This window comes from Alexandromys fortis, unplaced genomic scaffold (genome assembly GCF_014885135.2).
Source record: "Alexandromys fortis isolate MF-2015 unplaced genomic scaffold, M_Fortis_MF-2015_v1.1 scaffold_10, whole genome shotgun sequence".
Taxonomy (NCBI): Eukaryota; Metazoa; Chordata; class Mammalia; order Rodentia; family Cricetidae; genus Alexandromys; species Alexandromys fortis.
In genome coordinates this window covers 11,774,306-11,792,844 of record NW_026067895.1, presented here as the reverse complement: position 1 = coordinate 11,792,844, position 18,539 = coordinate 11,774,306, and the positions used below count along the sequence as shown (strand labels likewise).

At 44.2% G+C, this 18,539-nt stretch overlaps 1 protein-coding gene across 2 annotated transcripts in view; it reads right to left on the bottom strand.

Moving 5' to 3' along the window:
• Positions 1 to 1,982: 1,982 nt before the first annotated feature.
• Vldlr (very low density lipoprotein receptor) overlaps positions 1,983 to 18,539 on the bottom strand; it is a 35,048-nt gene continuing 18,491 nt past the window's right edge. Inside the window, exons 3-19 of one of the 2 annotated variants that reach the window (XM_050159119.1) lie at positions 16,958 to 17,080; positions 15,497 to 15,619; positions 13,447 to 13,818; positions 13,238 to 13,360; positions 13,026 to 13,148; positions 12,341 to 12,460; positions 12,111 to 12,236; positions 11,473 to 11,644; positions 10,696 to 10,914; positions 9,189 to 9,307; positions 8,344 to 8,483; positions 7,741 to 7,882; positions 6,389 to 6,535; positions 5,300 to 5,383; positions 4,880 to 4,960; positions 3,749 to 3,918; positions 1,983 to 2,613 (exon numbers count right to left, since the gene is read on the bottom strand). In XM_050159119.1, coding sequence (XP_050015076.1) covers positions 2,578 to 2,613; positions 3,749 to 3,918; positions 4,880 to 4,960; positions 5,300 to 5,383; positions 6,389 to 6,535; positions 7,741 to 7,882; positions 8,344 to 8,483; positions 9,189 to 9,307; positions 10,696 to 10,914; positions 11,473 to 11,644; positions 12,111 to 12,236; positions 12,341 to 12,460; positions 13,026 to 13,148; positions 13,238 to 13,360; positions 13,447 to 13,818; positions 15,497 to 15,619; positions 16,958 to 17,080 — 2,420 coding nt within the window. In that variant the 3' untranslated portion in view covers positions 1,983 to 2,577. The remainder of the gene's footprint in view (positions 2,614 to 3,748; positions 3,919 to 4,879; positions 4,961 to 5,299; positions 5,384 to 6,388; positions 6,536 to 7,740; positions 7,883 to 8,343; positions 8,484 to 9,188; positions 9,308 to 10,695; positions 10,915 to 11,472; positions 11,645 to 12,110; positions 12,237 to 12,340; positions 12,461 to 13,025; positions 13,149 to 13,237; positions 13,361 to 13,446; positions 13,819 to 15,496; positions 15,620 to 16,957; positions 17,081 to 18,539) is intronic. The other variant, XM_050159126.1, reaches the window with a different exon arrangement.

Sequence of the window (18,539 nt, the reverse complement as noted above, 5' to 3'; positions counted from 1 at the left end):
TCTGTTCAACTACATGATACATGGGAAGCCCACCAGCATCTTTGGGTTAAGGTGAACTTAAAAGCTAGACAGTAGGCGGGTCTCGGCTTTCTGCAGTGTTCCCAGCTGAAAAGCGACTCCTTTAACTGGCCAGCAACTGTGCTGTTTAAAACCCGCCTGCTCATTTCTTAAAAGGGATGTCTGGAACCAAGGTAAGTGCCCGAGTTGAAGCCTCAAAGAATTATTTTTGCCCCTATTTATCCAGATCCAAAGGCTTAGATTTGATGCCAAATTTTCAAAGTAGCTATTAGAATATCCTAAGGGAACTGCTAATCTTCTAGGTCTGCTTCTGCCCAAAAAGCATGTAGCTTGCAACAACCTCTTAAAATTTTGGACTCTGAGACTTGACTGGACTTTTTTTTTTAACTGGGGTCCACAAATCTGTTGATTTGTCTATCCTTTGCAGATATTCCTCAAGTCCCTTGAGGTTCCACTCACTGCAGCCTCATGTGACAGGCTGGTTTAATTATAAATATCCTTTCTAAGAATTTGATGTTTCAGATTTCACCTCCTAATTAATTATCCACTACATTAAACTCTAGAGGTGCAGCCAGCTTAGGTCAACCCAGCTCGCATACAGTTCTTAAGATCTTGTTTGGGCGGTAAAGGTTGGGGTTCTCATCCCTTGTGAACTACTGTCCTCTGACCCAATTAGCAGTCTCGCCAGATGACTAACTACCCTAGCAATACTGAACAATGCTCTATCAATATTTAAGCACTTCATTTTTTTAAAATGAAATGCCTTTTAAAACAGTGAGTTCTAGCTAATGTTGGGTTTATAAAAATGAAATGACCTTGTTTGTTTTAGATGCTTGTTCAGCCATTTCATCCCCAAGGAATCAGTGCCCTTTCTACAGTGCCCACTTCACAGTGGCGTTATCAAAGCATCTTGTCTGGGCTTTAAGCCACGCATCTTCTTTCACTTTTAGGCATCTGGAGACTTTAGAGTAAGGACATGATAGCCAATATGATGGCAAACTCACAAAACTCCTCCCTTGACACAGTGCCACTTTCCCACCTCCAGCTCCTTATCTATTATCCACACAAAGTTCCACAAATGCCCTATAGGAAGAACATCCCTATATGTGCGATGCCATAGACTGACAACGTAGTGTTGACTACGTTACAACTATATTCTCCATAAAGCCACATTAGAATAGTTTTTTATCCAACTTGCGGTTGTATCAGAACTACATGAAGAGTTTGTGAAGACTCAGTTTCCTGGTCCCCATTACTGGAACTTTTGATTAAGTAGGTTTCGGATGGGTCCCGAGAAGATTCATTTCTGCTAAGTTCCTAGTAGCCACTATGGCTGTTCCAGGGGCATGCTGAGAACCACAACCTAGATTGTTCAACAACAACGCTGCCTAGCATCCTTCCTACCCATCTTCACAGTAGGACAAGTCAGACTCTTGTAAGAACAAACCCTTCCCTATGCCGTAGAAGGCACTTGTCTTTGACTGACCTACAAATTATGACAGAACATGGACAACAAAACATGAGAACTTGTGGAAATCTTAGCATATGTTGCTAGATCAATGTGAAAAGGAGGGGGAAAAGGAATCTTCTGTGAGCAAAAGGAATTCTGGGAAGACAGTGTTTTTTAGGAAATAAATATGTTGGCTGGGTGTAGTGGTCCAAACATGAGACATGTAATATTAGAAGTCGGGAAGCTGAGGCAGGAGAATTGCAGTCTTGAGTCCAGCGAAGAAGGAAGGAAGGACGGACAGAAGGAAGGAAAGAGGGAAGGAAGGAAGGGTGGGTGATAAATTTGGAGGAACAAATATCAAATGGTACCTATTTCTTCAGTTAGGACTTGGTTATAAACGATACTAGCCCAGTTCTGGGTGTCCAACACCCAGAGCTATAGCTTAGATGTCTAGAACATTTGGTGATACACAGGCTGTTCCTAGACCATCTTAGAGGAATAATCAAAACCATGGTTAAGCTGTGTGGTTTAATTTTTTTTTAGCACTTGAAAAATAATATACAGTAGTTTGAAGTCAGTCTTTGCAAACCTCCACAGAGGTCAAAGATTTCATTCATACGTACAAAATTAGTTTACAAATTTTTTTTTGGCAATTTCATCTTTGTAACCCGTTTTATCCTATTGCCATTGTCCCAACCATTGAAAAAGTTTACAATAATTTACATAGAAATATCTTAAAAGTGCTTAAGAATAGTGATTGTTCTCTGGGATATGTACAGGTGGCCTATACAATATATGTACAGGTGGGTGTTGCTACCGCACAAGGTTCGTTGCTGGAATATGGCTTTCTCGGGAAAGTGCATATGTGGCCAGAGATGGCAATACTGTCTAGAGATTCAAGGGTTACACATACTTGGTAACCACATCCAAAGCTGAAGTAGTATGTGGCCAGGAATATTTACAAAAGTAATATAAAAATGACCAAGTACACAAACTTGATTCCCAGAAAGATATCTTGATGTTCTTCCGGATGGGAGGAAGAAAGGAGACTTCAGCGCTGGCTCGGTTACCATTCTGGAGTGGGGTGTTATTGGTTTAGACCTCAGCGGTCAAGCCAGATCATCATCTGTGCTTACAACTGATATCTGCGGAGGAGAAAAAGGTTAAGGTGAGCTCGGCTTGGTGGTTACTCACTGTGAGCATCTCTACGGAGTGGACTTTGAGCTGACCATTCACAGACCCAAAGAAATGGAGGCCAGACGCATGAATTGGATTTGTGTTCCCAACCTGAAAATCTGGAACCCCAAAGGGCTCCTAAATCTGGAATTTTCTGAGTACCACCATGATACTCTAGAAAATTCCACACCTCACCTTAATGGTACTGGTTGTGGTCAAAATGAACACACATTAAAATATTATGTAAAGTAACTTAGAATATGTGTATAAGAACACATGAAATGAATGGATTTTGTGTTCAGACTTTTTGTGTATGTAAAATCTCCAAATTCCATGCTCCCTAAAAATAAATCCCCAACCCTGAACACTTCTGGCACCAAGTATTTCATATAAGGGCTACATAACCTATACCTGCTTGCTAGGAGAAGCAAACAAGCAAACTGTGATTGACTCTGTTTAAGAAGTGCAAACCTTGGAAGCAAACGTAAAAAGACGCATAATGTGAAATGCACACTGTTCCAAGTTCCGCTGTGGAACTCGCAAGGGCAGTGTTCCCGTTCAGCATGTTTTATTCAGCATGGTCCTGAAGTGGAGGCTGGATATGTACTTAGGTTCCGAGGGGAGGAACACATGATTGCAGTTGCTGCTCCCGCGGAAAGCTGGCTCTCCGGGGTGGGATGGAGCAACTCTCTAAGGCATGCATTTTTAGTACTTTCAGCTAATTGAATCTTACGCTATTGACTTTCGGTCAACTCCCTATACACAATCCTCACATGCCCACACTGATTTATCTTTAGCTATCCACTAGGCAAGGAACTGAAGTTCAAAAACAAGCCAGTTGGTTCCTACTGCTCTTTCCATGTCATTTTTGTAATCTAAAATAATGGCAAATAGGACTCACCTGCCTTCCTCTGTGGGCCAGATGCTTACCAACTGACTGTGTTAGCGGGCCAGATACCCAGCGTCTAACACGCAGCGAGTGGATAAAGGATCATCTGGGGATGCCATGATCCTTCTCAGCCCAGGTACCCATAGTGAGAGGTTCTGGTCTCCTTTGAAGAGACTCATGTCAAGACACAGTGATTACAGACAAAGCAGACTTACTGCTGGGTACGTGTGTCCGACAGAAGCACTGTGTCTACCAATGTCTATTGAGAGGTCCTCTTCAGTGGTCTTTAAGTACACAGGATTGTCAAAGTTCATGCTTTTCATGTTCTTATGTTGCCAATTCCGCCACATCAAGTAGCCCCCGACTGCTGCCATCACCAAGAGCACTGAAGAAAAAATCAGAAGTCTAATAGTCATGGATCTATAGGAATTGACATTAATAAAAGTTCCATTTTCAGGAGCTTGGATAACTGGAAGTTGGAATACAGATGAGACAAAATTTTCAAATACGTTCAGCCCAGTGGTTCTGTGAATATTTTTTTTTTTTATTCCACACCCAGGCAAATGCTGAGTCCTGAATCCCAAACCTAGGCCCAAACAAGGAAAATTATAGAACACTTTAAAGTGTTAGTCAAGTGGTCCTGGGAAACCAGTAAGCTAAGTCAAACAAAATAAATGCCTTACAATTTACATGCCTGAAGGTGGCTTTAGAGGTCCTTTCCCCTGAGTTTAAAAATCTTTAATCACTATAAATTTATCCTTTATGGCTGGACAGTGGTGGTGCACACCTTTAATCCCAGCACTCAGAGGCAGAGGCAGGTAAATCTCTGTGAATTCGAAGCCAGCCTGGTCTACAGAGCTAATTCCAGGGCTACACAAAGAAACTTTGTCTTGAAAACACACATGTGTGCACGCACGCAAGTGCACGCAGTGAGCGTGTGTGCACACACACACACATACACACCAACCAACAACCCCTCCAACTTACTTTTTTTTTTTAAATTTTACATCTTTTTCAAAAATGTATCTGTCTCTTTGCTTTCCTGCTTCTGAATACAACTAATGGGGTTAGAACAAAACTCTTGCTAACGTGACTTGCTTTGTGCAGGGGTAAGCAAGGCTAGCAAGCTCAGCACAGGAAGCAGTAAGACCTTTGAGACATCTGGTGAATATTCACGGAGTCCATTGCATGTGAAAGATACTGCCGAAGAGTGGGTACCAGTCAGATGAGGAAGTGAATGCAATTCAGTGTCCCCTGTGTTATGACAGCGTACGAGGCCACAGGGAGGTGGCTGTAGACGACCTAGAACTGTCTATCGGGTCTATAGAAGAAGCAAATTTACTTACAGAGAGGGAGGATGGCCCAGGCAGCTGAAGTTCCTTTCGGAGGAACACTGACCTCTGATACTGCCGTGGTCACGTTGATCTCTACAAGGACATACAAGGAATCAGTCTGTCAGGACTTGAATTAAGACTTAGAAATCTACCCCTTAGGTAGAGATCCTTATGCCTTTGTAGCTAATATTGAGGTCTAGTATCCACTATAATTCCAAACCAGAAGAATTTGGGATTAGAATTATTTGAGTTACGTGGCCATTTCACCAACAGGCTTAATTAAGTCAGAGAAATCCAGGATACACAGGTTCTGAAATCTTTGGACTTTAGGCACAAGTAGCCAGTTGGGACAGAACCAGCAGTTAACTGTTGCATTGATTATTTAAGCGGCAGTTAGTTGAGATTAACAGTTTGCAGTACTGGATCCAATACCTCCAGGAACCAGTCCACTAGTACGCAGAATGTCTGTTGTGTTGATATCTTTTGTCTCACTGTAAGTCACAGGAGTTGAAGGACCTGGATTATAAAAATCAAGAACCTGGTTAAGGCTAAGGTTCCTGCGTGGCTGGCCGCATAGTCCAGACACATTGTGATGAAAGGTTATTTTAACTCCAGGTGAAAGAGACAACCCACTGCAGAGCTCAACTATGAAGTGGATGTATCTGCATGGAGAGAGATAGCCAGTTCCAAGCAAAACCCAGAGACGTATGAAACTCTGGGCAGAGCAATCAGCATGTGGGAGTTGACAATTCATAAAGATTCACAGCCATATGAAATGCCTTTCAGCCAACCCCAGGCTCCTGAATGGCCACAGATATTCTCAAAAATGCTCTGGTATGCTATGCAGATCCCGTGGGCCTGCACCTATTTTCTCAGCAAACTGAGTAGGTGCCCAGTATGGCGCAGAATGATGCTAAGAAATCACTATGTGAGTGCCTTGCTTGCAATCAGCTCCCTGATTAATCAGAAGCTGAGAAGAAAATATTAAAATTCAAGCTCAGACTATCTGAGAGCTTAAACTTATGTCATCAACTGAGGTCAGTAAGTATCCTGCACCTGCGGCCTCCTTCCTCAAATGTCTACATTGCATTCATTCTGCCCTCTGTGGAGGACTTTACCTGAAAACTGACTAGCTCAGGTTACAGAGCAACGGGTACAAACTAGTTAGTGTGTGGCACATTGACACCAGTCACTGACAAACTCATCTGATTTTGAAATGTCAGCTCAAAGTACTGATAGTGAATGCCTGCCACACAACAATAACACCTAGTATTCTGTAATCTATTTCAAAAGTTAGCTACAGGCCTGGCGGTGGTGGCATACGCCTTTAATCCCAGCACTCGGGAGGCAGAGGTAGGCGGGTTCCGGGACAGGCACCAAAGCTACAGAGAAACCCTGTCTCGAAAAAAAAAAAAAAGTTAGCTACACCTGAATTTCTCAAATGCCGACAAATTGTCATAGCTGGTGGCTTATAGTGTTTGTTTTATGTCCTGGTTGTAGTTGAAACGCAGAAAGCCTTACTTTGGCACTCTCGTCCATTTTCCCCGAGACTGTACCCATTGGGACAGGAACAGGTATATTTCGGAGAGTGGTCACTGATCTGTGGTGCTGGCAGGCAGAGGTATTCGCATCCTCCATTCTCCGTATCTTCTTCACACCAGTTTTTACCTAGTCAGGAAGGAGAAAGGTTCTTGAAAATAGGCATTGCAGTGTTAACCATCTACACTCCCCATGGAGCTAAATTTGCCCATTCTGTTAGTCCCTCAAGTGAGAGTAACATCGGTGAAGAATGTGTATCGCTGATGTTGAATGGGTGTCAATCATTGTACTGGAAGCACACTCTGAAGATACCAGAGTCAGAGGTTTCTTGGAAGTGGAGTAAGACTTATATCTTCCATAGGTCGGTGTGAAGGGAGGTGAGGAATCAGGCCTGGCTCACACTGTTTGTTCAAATCTCAGACTGAAGGGTCAGAAGGAGGGAGGCAAGTCACATTTTCCTGGCTTTATACTGACTAACTCCTACAAAGTGAAAGGGAACTCAGCCACAGGGAGGTGCGAGGTTCTTGTTAGATGGATGAGCCAGTGTCCTGGGCAAGAGAAAAGATGACTAGATATTTTTGGTGATTTGTTGAATCCTGTATAAGATATGTCATGGGGGAGAATAGGTATGACAGGTTATGTCTCCCTATAAAATTTTCACACTGAATTCCTAACTGCTAATTCTTAGAAAGCGCTCTAATTTGCAGATATGGTATTGACAGAGGTAATCAAGTTAGGTGAGGTTGTTAGGGTAGGTCTTAACCCCAAGTGTCAAGTGTCCTCAGAAGATGAAATATGGGCACAATCATGTATCAAAAAAAGGTGTGACTAGACACAGGGAAATGGCCATCTATAAGCCAAGAAGAGAGGTCTGGCATAGAGCCTTCCCTCAAGTCTTAAAAGGAACCAACTTGCCAACACCTTGACTTTGGACTTTTAGTTTCCAGAACTGTGATAGGTATAAGTTTCTGTTGTTTAAGGCACTTGATTTGCGGTGCTTTGCTACCTAGAAAACTATCCCTAAGATATAGCTATGGCTTGAAAGCCACTGAAGAAGCTGCTGCCTTAGGCTTAGCAAGGGGGACCCAGAAGAAATCAAGATGAAAGATGTTGACACTGAGGACTGAAAAGAGCTAAGAGCTGACTCTGAAGCCATTTCTCCAAGATGGCTGGAATGAGATATCAGACATCAAGTGCAGAATTTGGTCAGGACTCACGAGGACAAAGGCTCCATTTTAAAGGAAGTTGAGTAGCTAAGGAGCCAGTAGGTAGTAGGTTCTAGATCATACTACTCCTTTGGCGTGGTCATTAAGGAGTGGGTTTGTTCATGTTACCTGCTGGCTGAACAAGTTCATGGTAGACAATGATGTCTTGGGCATCATTGAGGTTGTTGACTAGGGTAGCCAGCTCTGACCCAGTGAATTTATTGGCACCATACACTGCTTCATTTTCTCCATCTATCCAGTAGACACGATCCTAAAACAGAACCCCAACAATTAGCATGTACATCCAATATTGACACAAATCAAGTTCTAATATGTTTTACTCGTCATTTGATGGGATGAGGTTATTGAATGATTCTCCAGGATATTGAGTACAAAGGGTAAGCGAAGCAAGTTCAAGTTTCTTTTTCTTTGTTTTTGGTTTTTCGAGACAGGGTTTCTCTGTGGCTTTGGAGCCTGTCCTGGAACTAGCTCTGTAGACCAGGCTGGTCTCGAACTCACAGAGATCCGCCTGCCTCTGCCTCCCAAGTGCTGGGATTAAAGGCGTGCGCCACCATCGCCCGGCTTAAGTTCAAGTTTCTTAAAGTTCTTTGAGGGCTTAGTATCTAATGTGTACCAGTCTTTAGGTAGAAAATTTTCAGTTGTCTACTGTTCCTTCCTCTTCCCACAACCTGTTCTAATAGTGTTTGCTTACATGTTAGGCACATGTCTTACCTCAAATATGGTGAGCGCAAGAGGATGAGCTAGGAATTCCAGAGACTTGAGCACTATCCTACGATCTTGGCCATCCAAGTCCACACTAGACAGCATGTGCAACTTGGAATCGAGCCAGTAGAGGCGGCTTTTGACAAGGTCTAGCAAGAAAATAATTGACATGATATGAGCTGTGGTGGCGCGTGCCTTTAATCCCAGCACTTGGGAGGCAGAGGCAGGCAGATCTCTGAGTTCGAGGCCAGCCTGGTCTACAAGAGCTATCTCCAGGATAGGCTCCAAAGCTACAGAGAAACCATGTCTTGGAAAAACAAAACAAACAAACAAAATCCAAAGAACCTATTCTGTTTTTTATTTTTATTTTTTCTCCATCAGAAGTTCTTAATGGGGACACCATAATACTTGTGAAGCCAGCAAAGGAACCTGTAACTGTATTCCCTCTACAGGGGTCAATGGGATTTCTAAGACTCTCAAAGTCATTGACACAAGATATGTTATAGAAAGTGTTTTTGAAAAAAGGCTCTGTATTTGCACTTCTTCCCAGATAACTCAGAAGGAAATGGTTACAAGTTACCACCCAGAAAAGGCTAAGGCACCCATGCCTCTTGTGTTCCATATGAAAAACCCCAAAGATCCAAGATTCACTGAGTTGCCATTGCATATTAGACCAACTAGATGATAAGACAGCCATTCTGGCACCCGTAATTTGTGAAGTCCACCATGTTTTTTTCAGCCCCTCTCTCTGGCTATGGATAGAACTAGAAGTATCACCTCAAACTTAGAGTGGACATCCGTTTAAACTCAATGAATGGAGTTAGCTAGTGAGGGAGGAGGAAGGTCACACCTACCGAGTGTAATTCCATTAGGCCATTGGATGTCATCAGTCACAAGTGGACGCCTATCAAAGCCATTCATCCCCGCTTTTTCTATTTTAGCTGGTTCGCCCCAGTCAGACCAGTAAACAAAGCTGGGAAGAGTTAAATCAGAAATGCGCCTTAGTGACTGAGAAGAAAGAAAGCTGCGGCTTAAATCCAAAACTTAAAGAGGGCACAGCAAACTCTTGAACTTGAGGCTCTCAAGATAAATGCTGGTGCTTGAGGCTCTAATTCTGTTCTGAGTATATGGAACTGAACGGCGAGGATGCAGAAGGAGTGGAGCTATAGCTCAGTGGAGGAATACTTGCCTTATCCTGTGTGAGGCTCGGGTCCTCAGGACTCCAGGAGATAATAATATCATCTCCAAGTTTTAACTGTGTTAGTCTGTGTTGAGCTGATATGTAAGTCTCAGCCCAAAGTCCCAAGGTTGAATATTCCTTCCTAAAGGCACATTTATTTGGATCCATGAAGGAGGTATTTTCTGTAAGCTCTACAGGAGGCGCTCGGTGATGATGCTCTAATGATATTTCACAGGGATCAGCTGTGATGACTACAGTCGACTTTTTCTAAGCTGCCTGCCCCAGGGAAATGTTTTGACAAAAGTCTGGTCCTTTCAGTTGAACTTTCATACAGTTGGCAGTTTTAGATGGAAACTTGAGGGAACAGGGTTATGCCAACACCAGTATTTTCCTTGAGTCCGAGATCTGATTACCCAGGCCTAACCAACCCAGCAAACTGTTCTCTCTGTCTCTCTCTCTCTCTGTCTCTCTCTCTCTCTCTCTCACACACACACACACACACTCATTTGTGCAGAAGCTGGATGGGCAAAGGACTTAGACATCACTTTTTGCTGTATGTCATACATGAATCTAAAGTATCACTAGTGCTGTCGTGCAGCTGGACAATCGGGAGTGAGATTGGGAGGCACATCATGCACACGGGCTGCCCCAGGACTGCTCTGTATTTGGTCACTCACAACATTTTTCTTTTTATTAGTATACATTATGTATTGTGATTGAATTCACGAAGGTATTTTCATTCAAGTTCATCATGTATACAATGGAGTTTTATTTAGTCGTAAAGAAGAAGGAAATTATGTCATTTTCAGGAAAATGGAGGCGACTGGAGGTGATCATATTAGGTACAGTAAGACTCCAACAACAAATATCACATTTTTTTCCTACTTGTAGATCCTAGATTTTATAAATGTAATAAATTGTTTGTTCGTGTGTGTGTGTGTGTGTGTGTGTGTGTGTGTGAGAGAGAGAGAGAGAGAGAGAGAGAGAGAGAGAGAGAGAGAGAATGGAGACATGAGATAAGGGAATTAGCTGTCGGAATTAAGGGAAAAGTGGGAGGGACTGAACAACAAATATTGGCATTGATGTGTTGAACCAGAGAATTCTGTTCCTGGGCACTCTTAGGATGCTAGAAAAGCTCTAGCACTCAAAAGATTAAGCGAAGGAAAACATAGAATACGAACCCAGACAACGGGTCCACAGCTATGGAGGCAGGCTCTCGCAAGTCAGTGTTAAACAGGAACTTCCTCTTGGCTCCGTCTAGGGTAGCTACGGAAATAGTCTTAGAAGCCGCATCAGTCCAGTAGATGGTCTTGTACACCCAATCAACAGCAATGGCTGCAGGATTATAGACATTGTCGATCATTTTAAAATGTCTACCAACCTTGTCATCAATTGAGGCACTGAAACAGAATAGGTCACAAGAAATTTAAAAGTTGTCACCATTGGACCCTGAAGATTGGACTTTCTGCTTATAAAATGGATCTAGAACTTTACTCGGGAAGACTCTAGGAACCCCATAGCTCACCGCTGAAGTTATTCAGCCATGTTGCTTGGGGATGGAAAATTGTAGCCTATCTAGTTGTGGCGATGTATTCTAGGTGTAAGCCCAGCAAAATTAGAAGAAAACCATTTGATTCACCAGCCATCACCCCAGCTCTACAGTTTCCAGTGAGCAAAAGCTACTACCATCATTTCTATTTGTAGCAAGAGAAGACAGTTCACAACTATAGGTGGAGAAAATATGAGGAATTCAGATCCTTTTCCTTCATGGCCAATGATTCATCCCTAAATAACAGTTTATGGTAACTTAATAACAGTGTGGGGTTTATAATCCCAACTAACTAGATGGTAGATGGGAGCTAGAGACAGGAGAAGCCCCACCCCCACCCCAATCCTTTCCACAGGCCCAGTGACAGTGACTTGTGTGTCCAGATGGCAGGAATGCAAGTGAAAGTTACCTGAAGATGGCCTTTTGGCTGAGATCAGCCCAAAATAGCTTCTGAGCTGCAATGTCAGCATCGAGAGCCACCGTGTTTCTTAGTTGTTCTACAAGCTGGATGTATTCCTTCCTCTCTAGGCCAATCTTCCTGATGTCTCTTCGATTAGTGAAGATCAGACTTGGCTCTTTGCCTATAAGATATAAGCCAGGTTGATTTAGTTTTGCTGTAAAGCAAGATCTCCTAAGTCATCTCCTCTCCACAGAGGACCATGTCTAAAGATCCTGCTGAGCATCTCAGTAGTCCTCAGCCTGGAGTTCAAGCCCCTTGTAGCTGTAAGTACTTCTGTCTTATTTAGGAAGGCAGTTTTGGGGTTACAGCATCCAGCAGTAGGGTGGCTGGTAAGCGAGTCATTTGCCTACAATATGCAGTTTCAGAAGCAGAAAGGAAGCAAATATGGCAACTAGTCCTAGTATCCTGTGCAAAAGGAAAGATCAAGGTACATGCATGGGAAGGTGAGCCTGCTGCACGCAGCATTTGGTAGCACTGATCTGGGGTATGACTTTAGGTCTAGGTCGACTGTCCCAGTCACCGGACGTCCCTTGTGGAATCACTAACTCATAACCATCCCAGAGCAACACCAGCCCGCGTCCATTTACCTACTGCCTTGCACACGCCAGTGGCAAGATCCATTTGATAGCCACGACTACATTCACACTTGTAGCCGCCTTTTAAGTTGATACAAATTTGGCTGCAGATCCCTGGATTTTGGCATTCGTCGATATCTAGGAGGGAAATCAGAATTAGCCTTGCTGTTCTGGGGCCTCACCCGGTGCATGTTGCCCTTTCCCATGTCCTCCGGGGACCAGACTCTTGGCTTCAAACTCACCTCCACAGGTTTTCCTATCTATCAGTTCAAACCCAGCAGCACAGTCACATTCATAGCCTATGACTAGGTCTTTGCAGATATGAGAGCAGCCACCGTTATTGACCAAGCATTCATTGACATCTGGAATAAAAGGGGAGCAAAAGTCACCTGGAAGCTAATTCTATTTATGGAAGTCTTTGAGACTTCCACATACAGAGACAATGCATTTTGATCATATCTCTCATCCCATACGCCATCCAATGCTCTAAGATGCTGCACAAACATCTTCCTCCCAGTTTCAATTGCTTGTTTTCTTTTCTGTTTCATAACCCAGAATCCAAATTCGAATGACATCTTATTCTTAACTGATATTTATCTTACTCACTTGTAAACTCAGCCCACTGCTGATGGCCTTGCTAAGATCTGAGTATTTGCTTCGTAGATAAACATTTCAGGTCGGATGGTAGGCTACCAGCTAGTTATGCAGGATTTACCCAGTTTGCTATTACTTTTAGTCATCTCTCTAAACTCCAAATCAGTTTGTCATTGGCTAGAATCCCACATCATAACACTTTATTGTCAAGCTTATATGAAATTTTAGTTCATTCTGAGTTCAACGGGGCATCAAGCAGGGTCTAAACAGCATTGACTCTGACAGACTGAATGGAAGGCCCCAGCTCTGGCCTCAAGCAAGCCCCTCACTTACTGCACTCCTTCAGGGGTTCATCGCTCCAGTCCCTGCAGTCCTGCTCCTGGTCACACACTTTGCTGATGTCTATGCATTCGCCACTTCTGCACTTGAACTTCCCAGGGCCCAAGCACTGATTGACTATAAGGCCAAACACAGGAGAGAAGTTCCATGGTTGGGCTGACCAGGGCACCAATGGTTCTACCCGCACGCCATGCAGAGAACCTCACCGTTTTTGCAGTTGACTTCATCAGAGCCATCCACACAGTCCCGGATGCCATTGCACTGCCTGCTGCCATGGATACAGCTACCATCTTCACATTCAAATTGGTCAGGTCTGCAGGTTCGAGAAGCTATGGAAGGAGGTAAGGCAATGGAATGAAGCCAGCCAAAATGGTCCCCCAGTCGGGACATGGGAGAGAACTGGGAAGTTACTTACGGCAGTTGACCTCGTCACTGCCATCCTTGCAGTCGGGATCTCCGTCACACCGCCATTTTTTGTGAATGCATTCGCCAGAGCCACACTGGATCTCGCTGGCAGGACATTTCGCATGCATCGCGGGCTGCCGGCCGCACTGTTCGAGAGACTCGTCTGACTGGTCGGAGCAGTCCGCGTCATCATCGCACACCCAGCTGAGGGGGATGCAGGAAGAGGTGCTGCACTGGAACTCGTGGGCCCCGCAGGTCGGCGGTGCGCAGTCCAGTTCATCACTGCCGTCGTCACAGTCATCCTGGCCATTGCACACAAAGTTCCTGGAGACGCAGCGGCCGCTGGAGCAAGTGAACTCATCAGCGCTACAGGTTATGTTGCCTGTTAGAGGAAGACGTCCCATTGGAAGTGCATCAGCATCTTTTTTTTAATACAAGACTCTCATCACCACATCCAATATATTGATCTTTGATGATGCATTTTAGCTCTCTAACTTAAAGGCTATAGTGCTGTTCTATTGAGATCGAGTTTCTGAGATACGACAAAACGGTTTCACAGTATAAAATAAGATGCAGCCATACTATGTATAACAGCAGAAATAAAGGACCGAGAAAACAATAGAAGGATAGAAACTAATTTAAGATGAGAACCACAACTGACACTTAAAGGGACAGTGATCAATAGCGTAAGCTGGCATCAGGGACTTCATTTTGGAAGGCAGAGTCATACCTAGACCAACCTACTGTATGCCAGCCCAAATCACTAGCTGAGACTATACATCAGCCATATATGGGCAAGGTATAAAGGGTATTCAGGCTTTATCCAAAAAGAAACAAACCAAAGAACATTCTACATGGTTCCTTTCTTTTGGATCCTTTAAATAAATATTAGGAATAGCATCTTAATAATTTTCAGGTTTTTTTTTTTTTTAAAGTCACTGCTAGGATCAGAATCACAGCCTAGCCAGTCTGTATGCCAGTGATGACAAGGTAGTCACAGTCGCCAGTTTAGGTTTCGACTTCAATTCCTACCAAACATACTGAGGTCACAATTTGACGGTAATTGGTAAAAGGAGACCACGACTCTCTTGGGAAGCAAAGTGTATATTTGCGAGGGAAATGTTTGGCAGCTCTGGGGCTTGCCACAGCAATGTTTGAAGCTTGATTCTATGACTGAACATGAAACTCATTGGACTAGGTGCAGTGGTATTGCCCCCCACAAAGAGACTTGTACAAGCCAGACTAGCGTTTCACCTTCAAGGACCCTGAGCTCCAGACTAGTGTTTCACCTGCCAGGACCCTGGACTCCCTTGGCTACTACTACAGCCTGAAGTTAAGCTCCTGAGACTCAGGCTGACAAGCACTGTAAAGGGGTGGTAGATTGCAAGACCACTCACCATGCTTTTCAGCCTACAGATTGTCCTCAGGGCCTCGCCTCTAACACGTAACACTTTATTCTAGACACTCCAAGAACAGAAGCGTGAAAGAATAGGAAATGGTGCTAGCATTTAGAGACAGGAATCATCATAGGACACAAAGGTTGGGCAGACTTTAGGTATCTGCTGGCAACATGTCAGGTCATGCTTCTCTGCTAAGGTAACCATAGAGTCTAGTTGGTGGAGATGCGTACATCACACTCACGTAACTTCTCCCAGGAAGCTAATGTAATGAACCCTAGGAATGTGTCTGCTGGCCCCATCACTTCCTAGCTTTATTGAGCCAAAGTAAGGGAGGCCCATGAGTTACTGTCAAAAGAAAAAGACCCACATAGCCGCTGCTTTACTAAGCCATACTAAATGCACCAGGCTGAATGTAAGCACCAAGATGACTTCTCTGCTTGCTTCGATCTGCCTGGCTGATATACCAGGCAGTGGCCAATTACCAGGAAAAGGCCTCGCAGAGTTTTATGGTGCCTAGGAGGACCAACACTGAGCAGACAGCAAAGCCACTGAAAAGCGACTCAGTGGCACCGTGTCTTCGGGCTTACGTTAGCGTCCCTTGCCCGCCTTTCTTTAGGACAAGGGTCTTTGGGGTATGCCACGGCACACTGGTCTTCTTACCACAGTTTTCTTCATCTTCGCCATTGTCACAATCATTTTCCCCATCACATCGCCAGGACACTGGGATACACTGAGTGGACCGGGCGCCACAGCTGATTTCATTTATGCGGCATGTTCTCATATCTGTTGATGACATACAGTCTCAAAAGAGCCTCCAAAGTGGTCAGTGCAAAGCTGCTGCTCCCGTGCTGCCTGGAATTGCAACACCTGGGACTCAGTGGGCAGGTACACGGGGCACACTGACGAGTGGAAGCCGGGCAGATCCTTCGCCAGCTCCGTCCTTAGAAGCTGTGCCAAGCAAGGCCACCTGGCAGCATCCCCGAGAACCTTGACCATGCCACTCCTTCAAGGTTCTGCGGCATGCTCAGTTCTGGCTTTTGTTTTCCTTGGCACCGTTAAGTTGATTTGTTGGCCTGCTCCTAGTCCATTACCTATGTTTGGATATCAGTGGGCACACCAGATATGGTCACCTAATCCTGAGTCTATTAAAGGTCAGATGGGCTAATACCTGTGAGAGCTTCCATGGAATAGTAGCCTTCCTCGGCCTCTATTCACATCTTTCTTTATACATGTAAAGCAAGAACATGGCCTGAGTCTTGATTTGACCATGTCATTAACCCCTGAAACATGGGACTGAATGCATGTAGCTCAGTCTAGGACCCTTGGGTTTCTAACTCGCTAACAAAATTGTTCACTTCTTGTCTAGAAAATGAAAGTTCCACCTCGGTTATTTTCATAGTCATATCCTTAACCTAAACTTGGTTCCTGTCAATCCTATTTCTTCTGTGTCAGCAGGCCTCTACTGCCATGAATCTTCAGGCCTTTCAGCATCTTAGCATCCAAATGATCCTGGTTTACTTGATTTCAACACACCTTTCTCTGTGATTTTGGGACATTCCCCTACATATCAGCCTATGGGCAAAGAGACATATTTGCACCTTTATGAAGTTTTTCTTATTCACTAACGAACTGTATGGCCCCTGCATTAGGTTATACATTTGTTAAAATCCCCAGATTACCCTATTACTAATCATCTTGCTGTCTTAATAACAGCAAGTTTTCATAACCCGAAAATCCGTACATTTCAAAGCTTACTTGTGGCCCTTAGAAAACCTTGACATCTTAACTTCCATGATCAGGGAACCATCTGCTCAGTTATTGTCAAACAGCTGAAGTCTATGCACCTAGTCAAGGAGTTCTTAATTGAATCTGCTGGCTTCAGTCTTAAGTATTCAAAGGCGAAGCTACCCAAGAGAATGTCAGTCTTGTTAGACTAGGGGGAGCAGTCTTTAAAGGAGACGGAATAACTGTTAATAGCTCGAATGACCTTCAAGTCAGTTGGCCTCAAGTTCAAGGCAGGCAAAGAAAAATGAATGCCAAGCAATCGATAAAGCATCACTTAGAACGGAGACGGAACAGCACGAAAGAGGACCGGTCCAAAGCAAGTCAAGGCACACTCACGGCACTGTTCCGGGCTCTCATCAGAACCATCTTCACAATCAGGGTCCCCATCGCACTGCCATCTGTTAGGAACACACTGGCCGTTTTTGCACACGAAGTCAGACTCAGCACACGTCTTCTTCACTACAGGAGTTTATTCTCAGAGTTAGAATTGAAGTCAATTACCCCAGAACTCAGCTTTCCTATTCGGGTAGAAACTATATTTGGGTATGTTTTCCTTTAAAAGGAATGATGCACCGATTGACTGACATTTATCTGTCGGCATTTAGGGAATCGATAGGAAACTCATCTTTTTCCTCACAGGCCTCAGAGGAGGGAGTTATTCATTGGAGAGACTTGGAGAACAATAAAGTCAAGGGAAGGCAACGGCTGAATCCAAGTAGATCCTGTCTTATGACCCGGGGGCATCTTAAAACGAAGTTGGTTTACAGTGTTAAAGCCAATGAATTTCTTCCAACTCATTCACAAACCCTGAGGTATTCTTTTCCAAGGCCATTTCCTGTCCCTAAAATGGAACTCTCTAGAGTGGGTCAAGGGAGAGAAACTTATTTCAGCTCAGAGTTCTGAATGCTGGGAATCCTAAGTGCACACCTCAGTACCTGCTTAGCTTTGGGTGAGGACCTTGAGCCTTGCTTCTTAACCCACTCTCTTTGTAATTCATCCTGCCCAGGGAGAAAGGATTCATTCCCTCTCACAGACCTAATCACTTCGTAAATGCCCTGCCACCTCTCAACATACTATTCAAAATCACACTGCAGCGTGAGCTCCAGGGGCGACACACCAAAGAAAAGTCATTTTAACAACCAAACACTGCATCTTATGACTGGCCCTTGGGATAACTATTTCCTGTGGAGTACATATGTGTGTCTTCATAAATGTCGTGCCCTGAACAGCGCTGTTCTAGGAAGGAGGACTTGAGGGGGGTGATTAGGTCATGAGGATGGATGGACCTGCCCAAGTGGGACTGGAGCCCTCATTAGAAACATTAGTACTTGTTTGTGCTCTCTCTCTCTCTCTTTCTCTCTCTCTCTCTCCCTCTCCTTTATCACGGGAGAACACACTAAGAAAACAGTCATTGCCAGGTGGTGGTGCACGTCTTTAATCCCAGCACTTGGGTGGCAAAGGAAGCCAGATCTCAGTGAGTTCGAGGTCAGCCTGGTCTACAAAAAGAGTTCCAAGACAGCCAGGACTGTTACACAGAGAAACCCTGTCTCAAAAAACCAAAGTAAGGAAAGGGAGGGGAGGGGAGGGAAGGGAAGAGCCATCTGCAATTCAGGGCTTTCATCTGACCCTGGATCTGCTGCTTCTTAGTTTGGGGATTTCCTAATACCCAGAACCCCCAAATCAGGTTTTTATCATTTAAGCCCCTCTACCTCGGTATTTTTGTCACAGCAGTGTAAACTAAGCCTGCTGCAGGAACACTCTTCACAACACATGCACTCAATGTATATGCTGATGCTTCCACACTGAACACTGCCACTCTAACGGGTCTACTGGGGCAGAGAAACTCATCCACTAGACAAACGTAAAGCCAATTACAACACTTAAAACAAGTGGTAGGACTTGGAATTCAAAGAGATTT